General features: G+C 47.0%; 1 protein-coding gene across 3 annotated transcripts; it reads left to right on the plus strand.

Moving 5' to 3' along the window:
- Positions 1–265: 265 nt before the first annotated feature.
- On the plus strand, positions 266–9,116 carry LOC127294054 (uncharacterized protein At3g49140). 3 transcript variants are annotated; one of them, XM_051323802.2, is made up of 11 exons: positions 273–612; positions 685–835; positions 929–1,031; positions 1,155–1,222; positions 1,353–1,505; positions 1,602–1,730; positions 1,824–1,944; positions 2,035–2,132; positions 8,410–8,562; positions 8,684–8,779; positions 8,919–9,116. In XM_051323802.2, the coding sequence occupies exons 1-11, from the start codon at positions 290–292 to the stop codon at positions 9,066–9,068; spliced, it is 1,545 nt and encodes a 514-aa protein (XP_051179762.1). In that variant the 5' UTR covers positions 273–289; the 3' UTR covers positions 9,069–9,116. The 3 variants fall into 3 exon arrangements, with proteins under 3 accessions (XP_051179764.1, XP_051179762.1, XP_051179763.1); XM_051323803.2 differs by having other exon boundaries at positions 276–612; positions 8,909–9,116; XM_051323804.2 differs by lacking the exons at positions 8,410–8,562; positions 8,684–8,779; positions 8,919–9,116 and adding an exon at positions 7,895–8,372 and having other exon boundaries at positions 266–612.
- Positions 9,117–19,690: the final 10,574 nt, after the last annotated feature.

Below are 19,690 nucleotides of genomic sequence, written 5' to 3' on the forward strand. Positions count from 1 at the left end.
CCCGTTGCCTGCGAGTCGTCCTCGGCCACCCTGCCGCGCGTTCGTCGGCGGCTGCCACCGCTGCGTCACGTGCTCGCGCGGCGTCGGCGGCGGCGACCCCTGCTCGCGCGACGGCAGCCTCCGAGCCGTGCTTGCGCGGCGGCGCTCCTCAACGATTCCCTTGATCCGGTGGTGGTCTCAGGAGGAGAGGAAATTTTGTGGTATCAAACGACTCACGAGGGGATAGTCACGAGAGGATAAGATACATCGGTTATTAAGGGGGCCCTACGCTTTTTTTTTTCCGCCGCACATGAGAGCAAGCAGTGCGGCGCTTTTGGTTATCTTCTTCCAACTATCTTTACTTCTCAGCTCGGTCATCTCCGTTCCATGGTATACCATGCTGCTGGCGGCCGCCGCTGCAGCAGCGCCGTACCACCCCATCTTCTCCCGCTATCACTTCCACCTTTCGCCGCCTAGTTTCTTCGCCGTTCGGAGAGCAGGCGGGGGCTCGGCCCTCCCGCGGGCCTTACTACGCCGGTGTCGCAGTCAGAGTCAACACTCCTGCTGTCGCTGTCACTGCTCTTGGAGCAGCAATGCGCACGCAGGCCGGAGTAGCCATTGCCGCCATTGCCGGTACGAATGTGTGCGCACTGCTCATGTGTTTTGTCGGTGCAATGGCTGAATTTAGTTATGTGGAGAATGCAGGGCGGGTGCAACGCCGGACCCCCCGGACGAGCTGCCGTCGGGCAGAGGCGGCCGCTACCATCCTTCCGAGGATATTGCCGAGACGCTCCACCTAAACGACGGCGAGCCGGCGCGCCTTACCGACGCCGAATCTGCCCGAACAATCGTCGAGGTTAGTTAACTAGTCCAACCATTTATATGCAGTGCTGAATTCCTGGGAGAGTGTGAGTCCCCTGTTGTTGAACAAAGTGCTGCGTATGAGCAGGTGAACAACAATGCTACGGTGATGATCTCCACGCTCGTCGACGACGGTGTACACGAGAGAATCATCTTGCCGGAGTTCCCCTATTTGACCGACGAGAATGGAGGTATGCTGCTGGGTACTTCGGATAATTGTGCAACGGCCTTCTTATCCCCAATAGGCTCTTGTAACTTGCTTTGGGGCACTCTCATTTTTCTTCCTTGAAGCTTCTGTGTGGCAATCTGCTCAGATATTTACTTCGAGGTCGACAATGAAGACGCAGTCATGGAAAGCATCATGGGCGAAGACAAAATCGCGGTAACAATTCCGTTGTAATTACCATTCTATTTCTTGTCACTTAATTCTCTTAATAAACAGGTTAACTATGCGTTCTTGTAGTTGTGCATACACTTAATTAATATTATACTATGTTGTTTTGTATCTGCAGCATGTTATCATTGGACTGGATAATACAGATGTCTTTGCTGACTTGGATCTAGCCGCGGCATCATCAACTCAATTTATGCAAGAAGGTGAAGAAGAAGATGGCGACGACGATTCAGATGATGAGGAAAGCGACTTTGATGAGGACTTTGAAGAGGTGGTGAAAATCCTTGATAAAATGATTGTTGTTACTTGCCAACAACAACATAATACAGTGATTTATTTTGATGATGTGTGTCTTAAAAACGTGCAGGAGGGTGTGTTTGCTATTGATGAAGAAGATGGTGACGACGACGATGAAGATGATGATGCGCCTAGCTGGTCCAACCTTGAAACCGTGAATTCCTGCCATCCTCTCTATTTTGCAAGGATGATTGTGGAGGTAGATGATTGAAACATAATTCTTATCCATCAGTGTAACAAAGTTTAATTATTATTCAAGAGTAACCATTATGCTCTTGACATTTATTGCTAGAGCGCGAGCAAATCTAATATAGATTGGTTGGACCGACCACCTGCAAGCCTCGTTGTTGAGGGCCAGCTGCGACCTGCCTTCGCTGAAGAGAGCACCATGGTCTCCAGGCATTTATTAAATGGTTGTTGTGACGAACCTGGAAATGAACCTTTTGTTCAGCAGACATTGTTTTATGGAACGAAGTAATCTCACAGTTAATGAAATTTGGTAGGTGATGAACCCCTGAAAGATAGTAAAAAGGAGAGTGGAGCTACATTTTTCAAGGTTGAAGTTCTGAGCATTGAGCTGATCACTGCATATGGTACCGAGGTATGTCTCCTTCATTTGATATGCCAAAGTAATTTTCCGGAACTGCTGAACCGTTGGTGAGTTTATGGCATGCTGGTGTTGATTAACAGTTTAAATTTATAATGAGTGCAGTATTTTTGAGTTTGGGCTCCAGGGGAGCCTAATACGGTACATTGAAAAATTCGAAAACGGTCTTTCAAAGTTTCAAACATTTCTGAAGAAAATCTACACGTATACATTATATCCTGCAAGCATGTGAAATTTCAATGTGAAATACCTTATCTCAAGGCTATACAAAAATTACAAAAGTGTGATTGTTAGAAAGGTGAACAGTAGTAGACGTTTTAAACCCCTACTAGTAAGTTTGCACGTGCACGCACGTATTGATAGATAAAGACAAACCACGATTTTGAGTATCTGAACGAAGGGCATAATTCACACTCACAAGTCTGCGGCATCTTTCTCCCTGCCCTCATTTCTCTCCACTTCCATTCTCTTCATCCGCCTTTGATTTTACTTTAGTCTAACACAAGAATAACTTCAAAAGAAAATCAGTTTGGACGAAAATAAGTAACACCACGGAGGCTGTGATTCTACATAAAAACAGAAGGTTCTAGTGACGCTAGTCAAATGATATCAAGATGCAAAAGTTTCGCGGAATGAAGAAAATAATAATTACTCACAACATCCATTGGCATTTAATCCAATCATCAGGTCATCAGAATTAATCATACATATTTGTTAAGGTTCATCTCCCTAAACATATCTTTATACCAGCCACCTCTTTTACCCAGAGATGCTCAGCTATGGCCTGTAGTAGGAAAAGTATGTGAGAAAATTGCGAGAAAGCAAGACTACTCCAATGTAACAGAGGAACTTCATGTTCGAGTCAGACCGAGGTGTATGTAACCTAAAATTAATCTTTCCTTAAACATTTCACCCACATTGACATATGGAGCCCTCTTAATGTTCTCAACCAGGAATGACCCGGAAGAAAATACAAGCTATGGACATGAGACAGAAACAATCCAACTAAATGATATTAGGGCAGAAAAATAATTCAGTGTGATAAAAATCATTAATAGTCCACTTTGAGAAATTTATGAAAGACCAATCATCTTTTTGAAAATGGGCGCTTTATTACTCAAGAAAGACCAATCATCTTAGCCGAATCCAAAACTTCTTCAAATCACAAATGCCCTCTAAAAGAAATAAAATGTCACCAAGTAATCTCCCATGCATCTTTAAATTCAATCAATAACTTCCCAACTGATGGAAGAACTTTCTCTTACCACGTACATGTTTTGTGCTACTGTTTACTAAAGGATAAGCGTGGAACCAAGTCTAAATCTAATTTAGAGAAGCATACCTTTTACTTATCTACTTCCTCTATTATAAGGGTTGCCGCTCTCTTCTTCATCCGCCCACTTCCATGCTTGTGCCACACCACAAATGCAAAAACGATAAAAGAGGATTAAACAACGATTGTATGGCAACTTTAGGTAACAGCTTGGTCACTCGATGTTCGCACAGGATACCATTGTAAGAATAGATCGTATAATTTCTGATAAGCACAATGATGGGAAATGTTAAAAAGCCTTGAGTTTAAAATACCACGTAGTGCTTCTGTAACCTTCAGCAATTTATTCACTCGCTAGACTCCTCCTGCTAACATATACATGAGGAAAGAGTTTTAAGATGGAAGAATGCTTAATTAGAAATGCAACATCTTGTGCTTGACCCGATCCTCTCGTTGCCTAGACGTGGGATGGCACGTTCGTTGTCGGCATCGTGACTCGTGAGATCATGCACGTTCTCTTCTTTGCTGAATAAAAGGAAGCAGAAACAGAAAAGTTGCATCAGTTGCATGCAGCACAAAACTCTCACCTCTCTGCGTTCATCATCTACTGAATCTTGTTCCTGGATCGAGAGAAGAGAAGCCACAAGTGGTATGAGAGCCTGCCGATCATGGCATAATCGGATACGCCGCCGCCAAAGAGAGATGCGTCGGTGGGGAAGAAGAAACCTAAAAACACGGCGTCCGGGTCGTGATCAAGATCTCCGAGGCGCACCTCCCTCTCACTGGTTCGTCGTGGTCGCGGGCAGCACCATGGGCGCGAGCTGGCGCTGAGGGAGAGGGTGGTGCACGCCGTCAACGGCGGCTCACAGTGGCCGACGCTGAAGCACACCAATTACGCGGATTGGGTCGTGCTCATGCGCATCCAGCTGCAGGTACACGGGTTGTGGGAAGCCTTGAAGGAGGGCGACTATGACGAGCACGACAATCGCGCGGCCCTATCGGCTCTACTCCATGTCGTGCCGCCAGAGCTGGTTCACATCCTCGCCGCCAAGGACAACGCCAAGGCGGCGTGGGACACGAGCAAGACGATGCTCGTCGGAGCAGAGCGCTTGCGAGGTGCGCGTCCTCCCGCGTAAGTACCGTCAGATGGCATCATCGATTGAATCTCCGTTAGATATCAAGACGATGTCGATCGAGGAGCTCAGCGGACGGTGAGGCCGCGACAACAGTCAAGCGCTACCAGGAGGAGGCGCAGACCGAGGCTTGCCGCAAGCTGTGCACCCTATGCACCAACCATGGCGGGGAGTTCACCTCCAACACGCTCGCCGCGCACTTCGCGAACACCAGCGTCAAACGGCACCTGATGGCGCCATACGCACTGCAGAAGAACGGCGTCGTCAAGCGCCGGAACTAGACCGTGGTTTGCATGGCCAGGAGCATGATGAAGGACAAGAAGATGCCAAGCTTCTTCTGGGGGGAAGCGGTGACCACATCGGTGTACGTCCTGACTTGCTCCTTCACGCGAAGCGTCGACGGGGGAACACCATACGAGGCGTGGCACGACAGGAAACCCTCGGTCGAGCATCTCCGTGTGTTAGGGTGCGTTGCCCACGTCAAGTCCGTGCGCCCCTTCCTTTGCAAGCTCGACGGCCGGAGCACCCCAATGGTGTTCATTGGGTACGAACCAGGGTCGAAGGCATACAAGGTCTATGAGCCATCGACGCGCCGCGTCCACGTCTCTCGCGATGTCATCTTCGACGAGACGGCAAGCTGGAACTGGGAGGAGCAATACGGGGAACCAGAAGGAAGCAATGGGGAATTCGTGGTGGAGTACATTACCTCGCCATCCTCGCTCATTGCAGCGATGGAGGAGCCGGAGGAGGAGGTTGCCACGACCAGTCCTGCCTCGACGCCAACCGCAAGCACGCCGGTACACCCCATGGGTGCTTCACCGCCACCATCCGTGGAGCTGGCCACACCTCCATCTGCGCCAGATCTAAAGATCTTTGACGCGCACGGCGAGGGGGAGCAGCACCGCTACCGCCATGTCATGGACATCTTGGGCGTCCACGACGCACCACCAGGACTCACCGGGCGCCTCCTGCTCACCACGGCGGAGGAGCCAAGCTGCATCGCTAAGGCCCAGCGAGACGCAAGCTGGAGCAAGGAAATGGAGGAGGAGATGGCCTCCATCGAGCAGAACAAGACTTGGGCCCTGGTGGATCTACCTAGCGGCCATAAGCCCATTGGGCTGAAATTGGTGTTTAAGGTGAAGAGGGATGAGAAGGGCGCCGTCGTCAAACACAAGGCCCACCTCGTCGCAAAAGGATATGTGCAGCGCGAGGGATTTGACTTCGAGGAGGTCTTCGCCCCCGTCGCACGGCTCGATTCCGCTCACCTGCTCCTCGCCGTCGCTGTGCAAGAGAAGTGGGAGTTGCACCACCTCGACGTCAAGTCCGCCTTCCTCAACGGTGAGCTCGAGGAAGAGGTGTACGTTGCTCAGCCCCCTGGATTCGTCATGGATGGATCGGAGGGGAAGGTGCTGCGACTTCACAAGGCACTCTACGGGCTCCGTCAAGCTCCGCGAGCGTGGAACGCGAAGCTGGTCATCAGCCTCGCCGCACTTGGCTTCACCATGCGGTGTACACCCGCAGCAAGGACGGGGAACGGTTCCTGCTCGATGTGTACGTCATCAACCTAATCGTCATCGGTGCGTCCCCAACGGCGATCGGTGATTTCAAGAAGGAGATGACGTCGCTGTTTAGGATGAGCAACCTGGGGCTGCTATCATACTACCTTGGGATTGAGGTGATCCAGCGCCTTGGGTGCATCAAGCCGGGGCAATCTGCCTACGCTGACAAGCTGGGGCAATCTGCCTACGTTGACAAGATGCTTGACAAAATGGGGATGTGCAGTTGCAACGCTGCCTTCGTGCCCATGGAGCCTCGGTTGAAGCTGAGCAAGAAGAGGAGCGGGGCGGCGGTGGATCCCATGCTCTACCACAACATCGTCGTAGGCCTCCGCTACCTCGTCCACACGCGCCCAAACATCTACTACACGGTGGGGTACTTGAGCAGGTTCATGGAAGCACCCGCAAGCGATCACTCGAGGGCGGTGAAGCATTTTTTGTGCTACATCGTCGGAACAAAGAACCTTGGATGCTCGTAGACTTACCAGGAGTAAAAAGCCCAAGCTTGTGGCAGCACCAACGGTGTTCTGCACTTTCTTGGTGAGAGCGCTGTCTCGTGGCAGTATGTGAAGCAAAAGATCGTCGCACTTTGGTCCTGTGAGGCGGAACACGTCGTGGCGACGGTAGCGGCGTGTCAGGGCGTCTGGCTCCGGTGGCTCCAGGGCGAGCTGCTTGGATACGATGATGGCACGGTCGAGCTCCGCGTCGACAACAAAGCAGCAATCGCCTTGATGAAGAACCCGGTCTTCCATGACCCAAGCAAACACATTCAAACTAGGTATCATTTCATTTGTCAGTGTGTTGACAGTGGCGACACTGACGTCTAGTTCGTGCGCACTGAGGACCAGCTCTCCGACATCATGACAAAGGTACTTGGTCGTGTGCAGTTCCAGGAGCTGCGCCGCCGCATTGACATCGTTGAGGTTAAGGACGCATAGATTAGGAGGAGTTTGTTGGTTAATCTAGCGTGTCTCTGAGTAATATCTTTGTTTTTTCATCAGAGTAGTATCAGTTTGAGTTCATCTATTTCTTAGCTGAAGATAGAGACTAGGATTTGGTCTTGTGCTTGACCCGATCCTCTCGTTGCCTGAACGTGGGATGGCACGTTCGTTGTGGGCATCGTGAGATCATGCACATTCTCTTCTTTGCTGAATAAAAGGAAACAGAAACAGAAAAGCTGCATCAGTTGCACGTAGCACATAACTCTCGCCTCTCTGTGTTCATCATCTACTGAATCTTGTTCGTGAGATCGAGAGAAGAGAGGCCACATGTAGTGTGGTTGCTCATGAGGTTTGGTCTTGGACATTTCGACTTTGAAACAAGCTGGACTGGCTCTATGAGGGGGACCTGGATCTCGTGGATTGGTGGACATCTCGCTCGTGCATTGCGCATAAGCGAGACTTGTGGACGACGACCATTCACGTCTTGTAGTGCATATGGAGGCATTGCAATGACATGGTCTTTAATGGTGTGGGGGTGTCACATACGGCCATTAAGGAGGAGATCAAGGAGGAGTACGATAGATGACGGCTTGCGAAGCTCTTCCGTTGCTCTGTTTTGCGTTTCCGGAGCCGAGAGAGATATCATGGTAGTACGGAGAGTAGGCTTATGTGAGGAGCTGCCTCCTCTTGTTGGCAGCACAACTTTTGCCTTCTTTGGCACCCTTCTATATAATCTATACATTTTTTAATGGTGTATTCTCGAAAAATCCCGCTATATTGTCGGAATTTGTTCGTCATGTTACTTACCGGTGCACAAGTTTGCTCCGCTCATGACCGCCTCTACAACGTATAGAGAATCGAGACCTATCCACAGAGACGGAACAAACGGTTGGAGAACGGGACGAGAGATATTTTTATCCATCATGGATGACAGTGGGATCTATGGATTGGTCCTACATCTCCATAGACATTTTAAATTTCTTGATGTTTACTTGGATTTCATATTTTCATATTTTTATTTTGTTAATATTGTTGCGGTTGTGTGCATCTTAATTGTGCAATGGCCAGGTGTATTGAATAAGCATAAAAGCGTCCTTCATAAAAAAAAATCGTCAGAATATTGCTTTTCCTAGAATATAAGGTATTTCATATTGCAACTTTACATGATTGTAGGATACATACGTTTTGTACATGTAGATTTTTTTTCAGTTTTTTGAAAACTTTTAAAACACTGTTTTTGAATTCTGAAAAAATGGACTTCTTGTAGCCCGAGCTTATATGTGATATTCTGCAATTTAATATCTTATGTAACTGCTGATTTGCCATTGTACATTCTTGAACACTAGCATCATTTCTTACTCCCTGTAGCCCAAAGTAAAGATAGAAGAATACCGGAAATCTAGGCCAGACATCATTGCGCACTCCGCACCGAACATAATATCGCGCTTGAGAGCTGGTGGAGACAAGATAACACAGGCTCTGAAATTACTCTGTTGGAGGTGCAAGGCCATTCCAGTAGAGGTAATATTTCCTCACATTTCTCATAGGCACTTCGTTAACATTGAAAATTAAGGAAAGAGTTGTACATTGGACATATTATCTCGAAGTCGCTATTAAAGCACAGCCGGTTATGCTTCTGCAGGAAGCAGCAATCATCGGGGTGGACTGCCTTGGGTTTGACTTGAGATTGTGCTCAGGAACACAAGTGCAGACATTGAGATTTGCTTTCCCGACAAAGGTCAGCTTTTGTGTATAATTTTTTCATTCTCTGTGATGTGTGTGATGGATAGATGAAAGGTTGAGAAACGTTAGTTTGTACAGGAAGAAAATCTTTGCATTTCATTCTCATGCGGTTCTTACACTGTAGGCTACTTCAGAGTTCAGCGCAGAGAAGCAAATACACGAGCTACTGTTTCCTCGGATACATCAAGAAGGGCAGTCACCACAAGCTCAACAGAAAGAGTCTTGATGTAAATAGGAATGAGACATTTCATCCTTTTGGTAGGGAAGTTAATCAAGCGAAATAAAATATTAGCCATCTTCATAAGTTATGACAGTCTCACTTCGAATTGAAATTGTGATTTGGCTTTCGAGAGTATGCAGAAATTAAAAAGAAAATAGAGCAGCTGTGTAGTCGTGTTTTTTTTCTCGCAAAAACGTAAAAAGCATTGCGTTTCGATCCATTGATAGAAAAAAGTTGTATATACAAGTCTAAAAAGTGGACCGACGCCCACGCCATACAACCCAACCCACGAAAACAAGGCTAATTGAGAAGTTGACGTAGCCCTCGTGCTCCCGCATCCACCCATGATCTCACCTCGGCTTGGATCGTGTCAACTAGAGAGGACACCGAAAGCAGCTCGTTGTTGAAGACAATCACATTACTATGCTTCCAGATCCACCACGTAGTACGCATAACTAGCGACAATGTTGCTTGGCGCATATGACGTGGGTTGGAGTGCACCACCAGCGACCACCACTCTGCGAAATCCCCTTCAACAACTGGAGGTCCAGCAATAGATCAATCTAGGATAGGATCTCATGCCAGATAGTTCGCGAGAACGGGAACCAGGTAAGAATATGTGACATAGTCTCCTCTGCCTTGTCACAGAAAACACAACACGGCCGATGAGGCAACCGGCAGCGCGTGATCCTCTCATCCATCAAACACCTGTCTTGGCAAGCAAGCCAGATGAAGAACTTCACTCTAGGTGGTGGGCGGCCAAGATTTCCAGCTCAACATTCAAGACCCCTACACTAACGACCCTTGGAAGAGGGCGTAGTAGCAGGACATGGAGGAATAATGGCCATCGTTCGTCCACCGTCTGGGGCGTCGTGGAATTAGCACTAGCAAATTCGACGATTCTTCCCGACCAACTTCCCATCCAACCACCTATCCTCCCAGAACGGAGCGGAGGACCCATCACCTAACACCATGATGGTCGAGGAGAAGAAGATGTCATGCTCGTTCCTAGATAGCTGCATATCGAGCCCGCACCAAGGTCGCAAGGGCTCTATATGCATCCTCCACACCCAAAGGGTCCTGAGACTAATGGTCGTACATGAAGGTCAGGGATACCGAGACCGCCGTAGCACAGTGGCCTACACACCCTGTCCGAGTTCATGTGGCAACAATTCCCACCATTCACCTCCTTCCTACCCACCCATAGGAAACCGCAAACAATTTGTACGCGTGCTTAAGGGCCTTCTTGTTTAGAAAAAGCACCATAAGTTGGTGAAGAGGGATTGCAGTGAGCACCGAGCGGTAGGGTGTGACGTACCGCTTTGGGCATCATGGATGCCTTCCATGTCGGCAGCTTATTCCCAATCATTTCGATCAATGGTTGGACTGCATGAGCCATGAGCCGTCGAATAACAAGGGGTATGCCAAAGTACTTTACATGGTAGGGTGCCAACTGGCAGTCCATGATAAACCCGGAGGCTTTGCCAAAGACCTCGAGGATGCTGCAAAACGCTTGCAGGTCCGCCTCATCCAGGTGACAGAAGGTCACCACATCGTCCGCTTAGAGCAAGACTATAGTCGTCAGCTCCCGGCCGGCTAGGCGCTTTAGCATGCCCAGTTCCTTGGCTTTTGCCAGCACCCTACCACTACAAACAACTAGGGCATCAATGATGGTACAGGGCTAACGTTTGATAAATCCGTCAGCGAATGTCTTTTTCTGTGACGGTACCGCGTTTTCGCGTTACAGGTGGCGTTTTGGGCCGGTCGGCCCCAAAAATTCGTGACGGGCGAGCTCTAAACATCACGATTTTTTATAAATTAGCGTCGCGGGAGGTGGGCACCTTGAACTGTAGACTAGGGGATGGGGGTGCGTCACAAGAGCTGGGCTTCGGGCCTCTTTACACACCTGACCCGCCCTCTGCGCGCTTCTGTTCACGTACTTTTCTGCCTGCCTACACAATAGTCCAAGGCCTGCAACACTGGGATCCATATTTGTAAGGGGACACAACCACTCTCTGCACACATGTACCTGACCTGCAGCACTCGGGCCCGCATGTCAGGTACCGACATGTTCCTCATGCGTGGAGCCGCCCGTTCCGACAGCCTCCTAGCATGCGAAGTGGACTACACCTGTCACTACCACCAACATAGGCTCCACATGTTACTTGACATGCCATTTTTTTGGGCACGTGAGATCAAAAGTGTTTGCCTGCCATCAATTCTAGACGCCTGGCCCCGCATGTCCGAGCTTGGTGGGACCCACATGTCAGATCTTGGTGGGCGCGGCATGCCATAGCTTGGTGGGACCGACATGTTAGAGCTTGGTGGGCCTACATAATATGTCGAGCCTACGTGGGTCCTAGGTGCCATTCCTATCGGGCCCACATGGAGATGTGTCAATTCTAGACGTGTGGCCCCGCATGTTAGAGCTTGGTGGGCCCCGTATTTTCAGAGCTTGGTGGGCCCCACATGTTAGAGCTTGGTGGGCCTGTTAGGCCTACATGGGTCCAAGGTGGTATTCCCGCCGAGCTCACATGTAGACGTGGGACCTCCTGGATTCACTAGGTATCCCACCTGTCAGGTATGCGTCGAGGTGTCTTTGGGCCAGATTGGTTGACTAAAGGCCCAACTTATTAAGGTCGAAACAAGACACACAGAGGAAATTACTGGGCCCAAGGCCAATTTATTCAGGTTGAAACAAGACACACATACGAGCCCAGAATATATTCAAAGCTGAATAAGGGCTCAAGGACTATTCCCGAAAAGTTATATCCCGACCCAGATCTATTCGGCTAGATTCAGGTTCTTCCCAGGATGACTCGTCAGGCATTGGTCTTGTCTAAAATTAAAAATGTGTTTGCGCCCTGCAAACGGTATTCGGCGGGAGGGCTTTCCCCCAAATTTTTGAATTGCCAAATTCAAGCGGGCCAGTGATGACCCACAAGTATAGGGGGTGTATCGTAGTATTTTCGATAAGTAAGAGTGTCGATCCCAACGAGGAGCAGAAGGTGTTGACAAGCAGTTTCGATGAAGAATTCACTGTAAATGCTCACAGACAAGTATTCAGGTGGTTTTGATGTAGCAGATGAATAAAGTACGAGTAAGTAAAATGCGAGAGTAACAATTGCAGCGAGTGACCCAATCCTTTTTAGCACAAAGGACAAGCCGGTTTGATTACTTATAATGACCAAACGTTCTTGAGGACACACGAATTTAGTCTAGTGCTTTCACTTCATATAGCTGATTAATCTTCATTGTTTTGATAAGTGATGTGTGGGTGAACCTATGCTAATGCACCGCCCTTCCTAGGACTAATACATACTTGTGATTATACCCCTTGCAAGCATCCGCAACTACAAGAAAGTAATTAAGATAAATCTAACCACAGCCTTAAACTCTGAGATCCTGCTATCCCTCCTGCATCGATATACCAACGGGGGTTCAGATTTCTGTCACTCCGGCAACCCCGCAATTGGAAAACGAGTACAAGATGTATTCCCCTAGGCCCATAAAGGTGAAGTATCATGTAGTCGACGTTCACATGACACCACTAGAAGAATAACACCACAACTTAAATATCATAACATTGAATATTACTCAACCATAATTCACTACTAACATTTAGACTTCACCCATGTCCTCAAGAACTAAACGAACTACTCACGAGACATCATATGGAACATGATCAGAGGTGATATGATGATGAATAACAATCTGAACATAAACCTTGGTTCAATGGTTTCACTCAATAGCATCAATAACAAGTAGAAATCAATACCGGAAGAGTTTCCCCTATTAAACAATCAAGATCCAACCCTAATTGTTACAGCGGTGACGATGTGCAGCGGTGGAGATGGCGCTGATGATGATGGAGATGATGGTGATGATGTCCAGCTCGATGTCGGTGACGATGGCGTCGATTTCCCCCTCCGGGAGGGAAGTTCCCCGGCAGATTTCAGCCTGTCGGAGAGCTCTTTTCTCTCTGGTGTTTTCCGCCCCGCAGAGGCGGCTGTGACTCTTCGCGACTATCCTCTGGAGCTTAGGTTTTCGGGACGAAGAAGTACGCGAAGGAGAGGAGGCCAGAGGGGGCTGTGGGCCCCCTCCCCACATGGCGGCGCGGCCAGGGCAGGGCCCGCACCGGCCTGTGAGGGGGGCCCATGGCGGCCCTCCTCGGCTCCTCCTTTTGGCTCCCTTCATCTTCTGGAAAAATAGAATTTTTCATATAATTTCCGTCAATTGTTGATCTTCCGAAATATCGCATTCTGACGGTGCTTTTTCCAGCAGAATCCTGACTCTGGTGCGCGATCCTCCAATAATCATGAAACATGCAAAATAGATGAAATAACATAAGTATCACCTCTAAATATGAAATATATCAATGAATAACAGTAAATTATGATATAAAATAGTGATGCAAAATGGACGTGTCAACTCCCCCCAAGCTTAGACTTCGCTTGTCCCCAAGCGAAACTGAACTCGGTAAACAAGACCACATGTTTATGGAGTGAAGAGTCGATAAACAAAATACGGACAAGAAGCATCATATTAATTCACACAAGACATTCTTGTGAACAACTTCCTCATATAATTCAACTTGAAACAAGTAGAAGGTAATCACAAATAAAGGTGCATAAGAAATCATAATTGGTGATGGCAAACTTCGTTCTTGGTCAGAGAACAATTAACAGATTATGTTAAATCTTATATGGCACAACTTGCATACTCAATCATAATAATCTCCTCATAATCATTGATAACTTTCAAAGCTATATTCATTCCGATAAAACTTGTACTAAACAAGGAAGAGTAAAAGGCATGATGAAGTAGATCACAATATAAATAGTTTGATCACAACAACTCTAATGCTTGCTTAAGATGGAGGGAAATAGGTTTACTGACTCAACATAAAGTAAAAGACAGACCCTTCGCAGAGGGAAGCAGGGATTAAATCATGTGCTAGAGCTTTTTCAGTTTTGAAATCATATAAAGAGCATAAAACTAAAATTTTGAGAGGTGTTTGTTGTTGTCAACGAATGGTAGCGGGTTCTCTAACCCCCTTGCCAAACAAACTCTCGAAGAGCGGCTCCCATAAAGTTTTATTTTTGGTTGACACTCCTTCCAACCTTTGCTTGCACAAACCACGGCTAACCGAATCCTCGGGTGCCTTCCAATCATTCTCATACCATGAAGGAGTGTCTTTTATTTTAGTTTTATTTAGATGACACTCCTCCCCTCCTTTGCTTTCTCAAGCCATGGCTAACCGAATCCTCGGGTGTCTTCCAACAATCACATACCATGGAGGAGTGTCTATTTTTAAAATTATGAAGGTTAATTAATTGGGGCTGGGAACCCCATTGCCAGCTCTTTATGCAAAATTATTGGATAAGTGGATGAAGCCACTAGTCCATTGGTGAAAGTTGCCCAACAAGATTGAAAGATAAAACACCACATACTTCCTCAGGAGCTATAAAACATTGACACAAATAAGAGATGATAAATTTTGAATTGTTTAAAGGTAGCACACGAAGTATTTATTTGGAATGGCAGAGAAATACCATGTAGTAGGTAGTTATGGTGGACACAAATGGCGTAGGTTTGGGTTAAGGTTTGGATGCACGAGAAGCATTCCCTCTCAGTACAGGTTTTTGGCTAGCAAGGTTGATTAGCAAGCATAAGAGTTGAGGGAAACAAACAAGTATACATGTGATAGAAACAATCATGCATCTTCCTTGTAAGCACAAACAATTTTAACTTCAGAATAATAAGCTAAGAGCTAACAAGAAAGAAAGACAATGAAACAACATATCTACATGTATTTCTCTTTTCTACTTAAACCTCAAAGTGTTGTTGCTATTGACCAATGCTAAGTTTGCCAAAACCAAATAGATTTATTCAATGCTCCCAAAGTGATACCAATACTAATAACAAGATCAATCATATAATAGAGATTGCAAACTAAAATAAGATGTGCAATATGTAAATGATAATACTTCTCATTAATATTCCATAACGATAACTCACACCAAGGGATACATAGACTACCAACTAAAGGAGAGATACTTTCACACTGCAACCCATCTTATATGATAACTTCCCTACTCATGATATGACACTACTTGATAGTAAAAAGTAAAAGATAGTGATGATGTGATACCGCGGCACTCCCCCAAGCTTGGAACAAACCAAGGGGATGCCAATACCGATGATGAATTACTCCTTCGGCGGTGGTGATGATGAACTCTTCCCATCATCAGACTTCCAAGGAAGAGGCTCTCCATCAACAAACGACATCTTGGTCTCGGGAATCCTGAAACTAGCAGCATAGCTTATGTGTTTAAACCTGTTTTCATACTCACAGTTTTGATTCTGAACATCATAGAGTTGAGCTTGGAGTTTGTTGGTGGTGTCGTGAAGCGAGAGGATGTCGTCCCACAGTTTTGCAGTCTCCTTCTTGTGTTCGTCAATAAGTTCAGACACAATCTTGTGGAAGATGTCCACTTCACGCTCAGCCATTGACATGGGCATACCCTTTGGGTAACCATTATTAGTATACCTGGCTCGGCTCAATATGGAGAAGACCCAATATGGAGAATGCCCAACAAGGCAACCCGAAGAAGTAGTCGTTCTAAGACTCTTGTAAAACCCTAGGCTGGTTGCATATATAAAGCTAGCCAGGGCACCCGAAATAGAGAGGCCAAACAGATAGACAGAATATAGACAACATAGCTCCGCCTATGGCGGCACCCTGTAAACACATCTATGATCATATACTGGATTGCTAGCAGCACGTAGGGATCCTCCACCGAGGGGACCCGAAGCTGGGTACGTCGTGTGCCTAATCTCGCTCCCGGAATCTCCATCGTCGCTCTCTCCGGAAACCCTAGTCTACAATACGTAGGCATTGCCGAGGTGATGACTCGTCAATTGGCGCCGTCTGTGGAAAGTGCGACGACTGGATTTTGTCATCCGGGCGGGATCATCGAGTTCTTCACCGAACATCTACTCTAATCTACGCGGGTGATCAACATCAAGACCCGTGCAGCGTGAGAAACAACAACAGTTCGGCTGTTCGGGTGCTCAAAGATCAAGATTTTTCTTTTCTTGTGTCTGGCGATGCTACGTGAGTTTTTTCTCTGGTGTGAAGTTAATTTGCACGGAGATCGGAGCAAGTCCAAAGAAGGCAGAACCAAACCGAAGTCTAATCGAAGCCTAAACTGGTGACATCTTTCCTCTATTTTTATATATATACACTAGGACAATGCCCGCGCGTTGCTGCGGCAGATTAAAATATGTTGACTTCAGAATATTAACAGAGCATTTCTGCCTGGGTGAGGACGATTCTGGTTGAACAATTTTTTTTGAAAAGAAATGCAAATAAATTAAAAAAAACTGAAATTTTTGTGCCCCAAAAATCTCCAGAAAAAGACATATGTAGTTGTCTGTGTAAAAAAGACAAAATGATGTTCCAAACAACACCACTTTTTTTTTTTGCATAGAGCACTACATATGTCTTTTATTGGAGATTTTTGGTGTGCAGTTACGACTCTTGTTTATGTTCATTCTCCAAAAATTTCATATTTTTTTGAATTTGTTTGCCTTTTAAAAAAAACAACCAGGAGGATCTACACTCAAGTTCAGAACTGATTTTTTTTTTGTCAAAATAGATTTTTTTTTGCTCTAACAGAATTACAGAATAAGCTAAATTTTTACAGTGATGAATAAACAAGAAAGTTTGTACGGTGACTGCAGAAAAAGAACAACTTAGATCCTCCCCCTTGACACTAAAGCTTATGTGCAGCAACGAATCAGCACGATGTGTGAAAAGAAAAAAATATGGAGCTGAAAAAAAGAGTGCCGTGCAGAGTTAGCACCTCATGTGATTCAAAAATATTATGCACATATGCATAAGCCTCTTGTATTCGCTAAAAAATGGTAGCAGCTTACGTGACCGAACAAACGTTCTGTGCAAAGATGCACACACCTCTTGTATAGTATTCGCTAAAGAAATACATGCATGAAACTAAGCTAAGCTAGCACCTGACGTGAGTGAAAAAACGTGATGTAGAAAAATGCACACACCTCGTCCGCGTCCCTGGCATCCAGATGTCAGATGTGGGATGACCACCATGGAGTCCCTGCAAAGTTCAGGACCTTGTCTGTCGTCTGCGACAGAGACTTTCTAAATTTCGTGGACGTTGACTATGGCCGTAAGCCCGTAACAGCAGCGCTGATTGCCATCACTACCAGTATTTTGAGGATGCCTAAGTTGGAGTGGAGACTGCGTGTGTCCTGCACGCAGAGCCGCCGGCTGCCCTGCATATTGGGGCCCTACCTGAGCTGTGGCCCGCCCGCCGTCCGCACTTGTCCTCACTTCACTGGTGGAAAAACAGGCTTCGGGTGAGCCCCATAAGTCGCGAAGCTGCAGGAACCGCGACTAATGGTACCTTTAGTCGCGGTTCGGGAGGCGAACCGCGACCAAAGGCCTGGGCCCAGGGCGCTCGGTGGCCAGCCGGTGCACGTGGGGGTCTTTAGTCGCGGTTGGCCAGGCCAACCGCGACTAAAGGTGCCCGAAGGCCTTTAGTCGCGGTTGGCCAGGCCAACCGGGACTAAAACCCCTCCCCTATATATACCCATCCAGCAGCCAACACTTAGCCATTTGGTGCCATTCTCTTCACAAGCTTCACAAGTGGGTGTTAGGTTTGCTTTTGGTTCCTCTTATGCACATAAGGTGTTTGATGAAATGCCCCAAGAGCATGAAACAAACATGATATAAAGTGTTGGAGCCACACTTGAGCTTTCTCATTTATTTTTTCCTCCTCGATCGCGGTTAGCAACTTGAACCTTTGATGTGTCGTTGATAAAATGTGCATGTGTGTGTAGTTCATTGTTTAATTTATATTGTTTGTAGCTAGTTAGTTTAACAAATGCATGATGGTTAATTATATATTTTATATTATAATAATGCAGATGAATCGACAATGGATGTACGGTAACCGACTCTCCGGCGAGTTCAGTGCGGGTTTGAAAGATTTCCTCGTAGTGGCTAATGCGAACAAGCAGGGGGGTTTTGTTATCTGTCCATGTGTTAACTGTAAGAATCAGAAGGGTTACTCTTCCTCAAGAGATGTTCACATGCACCTGCTTCGGCACGGTTTCATGCCAAGCTATAATTGTTGGACCAAGCATAGAGAAAGAGGGGTTATAATGGAAGAAGATGAAGAAGGGGATGATTTCATCGATGAAAGCTATCTTGCTCATTTCGGTGATACTTTCATGGAGGATGCTGAAGGTGAAGGGGAAGGTGAAGGGGAAGGTGAAGAAGAGGCACGTGATGATCCCGTTGATGATCTTGGTCGGACCATTGCTGATGCACGGAGACGCTGCAAACTGAAAAAGAGAGGGAGAATTTGGATCGCATGTTAGAGGATCACAGAAGGCGCTGTACCCCGGATGCGATGATGGTGCTGAAAAAGCTGGGCTGCACACTGGATTTGCTGAGATGGAAGGCACAGGCAGGTGTAGCTGACTCGGCATTTGAAAACTTGCTGAAAATGTTGAAGAATATGTTTCCAAAGAATAACGAGTTGCCCGCCACTACGTACGAAGCAAAGAAGGTTGTCTGCCCTCTAGGTTTAGAGGTTCGAAGATACATGCATGCATCAACGATGCATCCTCTACCGCGGTGAATACGAGAATTTGAATGAATGCCCGGTATGCACCGCATTGCGTTATAAGATCGAGGCGATGACCCTGGTGACGATGTTGAGGGCCAGAAACCCAGGAAGAGGGTTCCCGCCAAGGTGATGTGGTATGCTCCTATAATACCACGATTGAAACGTCTGTTCAGGAACAAAGAGCATGCCAAGTTGTTGCGATGGCACAAAGAGGACCGTAAGTCGGACGGGGAGTTGAGACACCCCGCAGATGGAACGCAATGGAGAAAGATCGACAGAGAGTTCAAAGATTTTGCAGCCGACGCAAGGAACATAAGATTTGGTCTAAGTACGGATGGCATGAATCCTTTTGGCGAGCAGAGCTCCAGCCATAGTACCTGGCCCGTGACTCTATGCATCTACAACCTTCCTCCTTGGTTGTGCATGAAGCGGAAGTTCATTATGATGCCTGTGCTCATCCAAGGTCCGAAGCAACCCGGCAACGACATCGATGTGTACCTAAGGCCATTAGTTGATGAACTTTTACAGCTGTGGGGCAGACCTGGTGTCCGTGTGTGGGATGAGCACAAAGAAGAGGAATTTGACCTACGAGCGTTGCTTTTCGTAACCATCAACGATTGGCCTGCTCTTAGTAACCTTTCGGAATTTGTCAAATAAGGGATACAATGCATGCACGCACCGCTTACATGAGACCGAAAGTGTACATTTGCCAAATTGTAAGAAGAACGTGTACCTTGGGCATCGTCGATTTCTTCCGAAAGGTCATCCAAGAAGAAAGAAAGGCAAGCATTACAACGGCAAGGCAGATCACCGGCCGAAGCTGCGAACACACCGGTGCCGAGGTATTTGATATGGTCAAGGATTTGAAAGTCATCTTTGGAAAGGGTCCTGGCGGACAATCGGTTCCGAAGGGAGCTGACGGGCACGTAGCCATGTGGAAGAAGAAATCTATATTCGGGAGCTAGAATATTGGAAAGTCCTAGAAGTCCGCTCTGCAATCGACGTGATGCAC

This window comes from Lolium perenne, chromosome 4, assembly GCF_019359855.2.
Source record: "Lolium perenne isolate Kyuss_39 chromosome 4, Kyuss_2.0, whole genome shotgun sequence".
NCBI lineage: Eukaryota > Viridiplantae > Streptophyta > Magnoliopsida > Poales > Poaceae > Lolium > Lolium perenne.

Excerpts from the sequence above, each read along its gene's own strand:
- LOC127294054 (XM_051323802.2), top strand. The coding sequence starts at position 290 with ATGAGAGCAAGCAGTGCGGCGCTTTTGGTTATCTTCTTCCAACTATCT. Across the intron at positions 1,032-1,154 it reads TTTGACCGACGAGAATGGAG|ATATTTACTTCGAGGTCGAC; the intron begins GTATGCTGCTGG and ends CAATCTGCTCAG. Across the intron at positions 8,780-8,918 it reads GATTTGCTTTCCCGACAAAG|AGTTCAGCGCAGAGAAGCAA; the intron begins GTCAGCTTTTGT and ends AGGCTACTTCAG.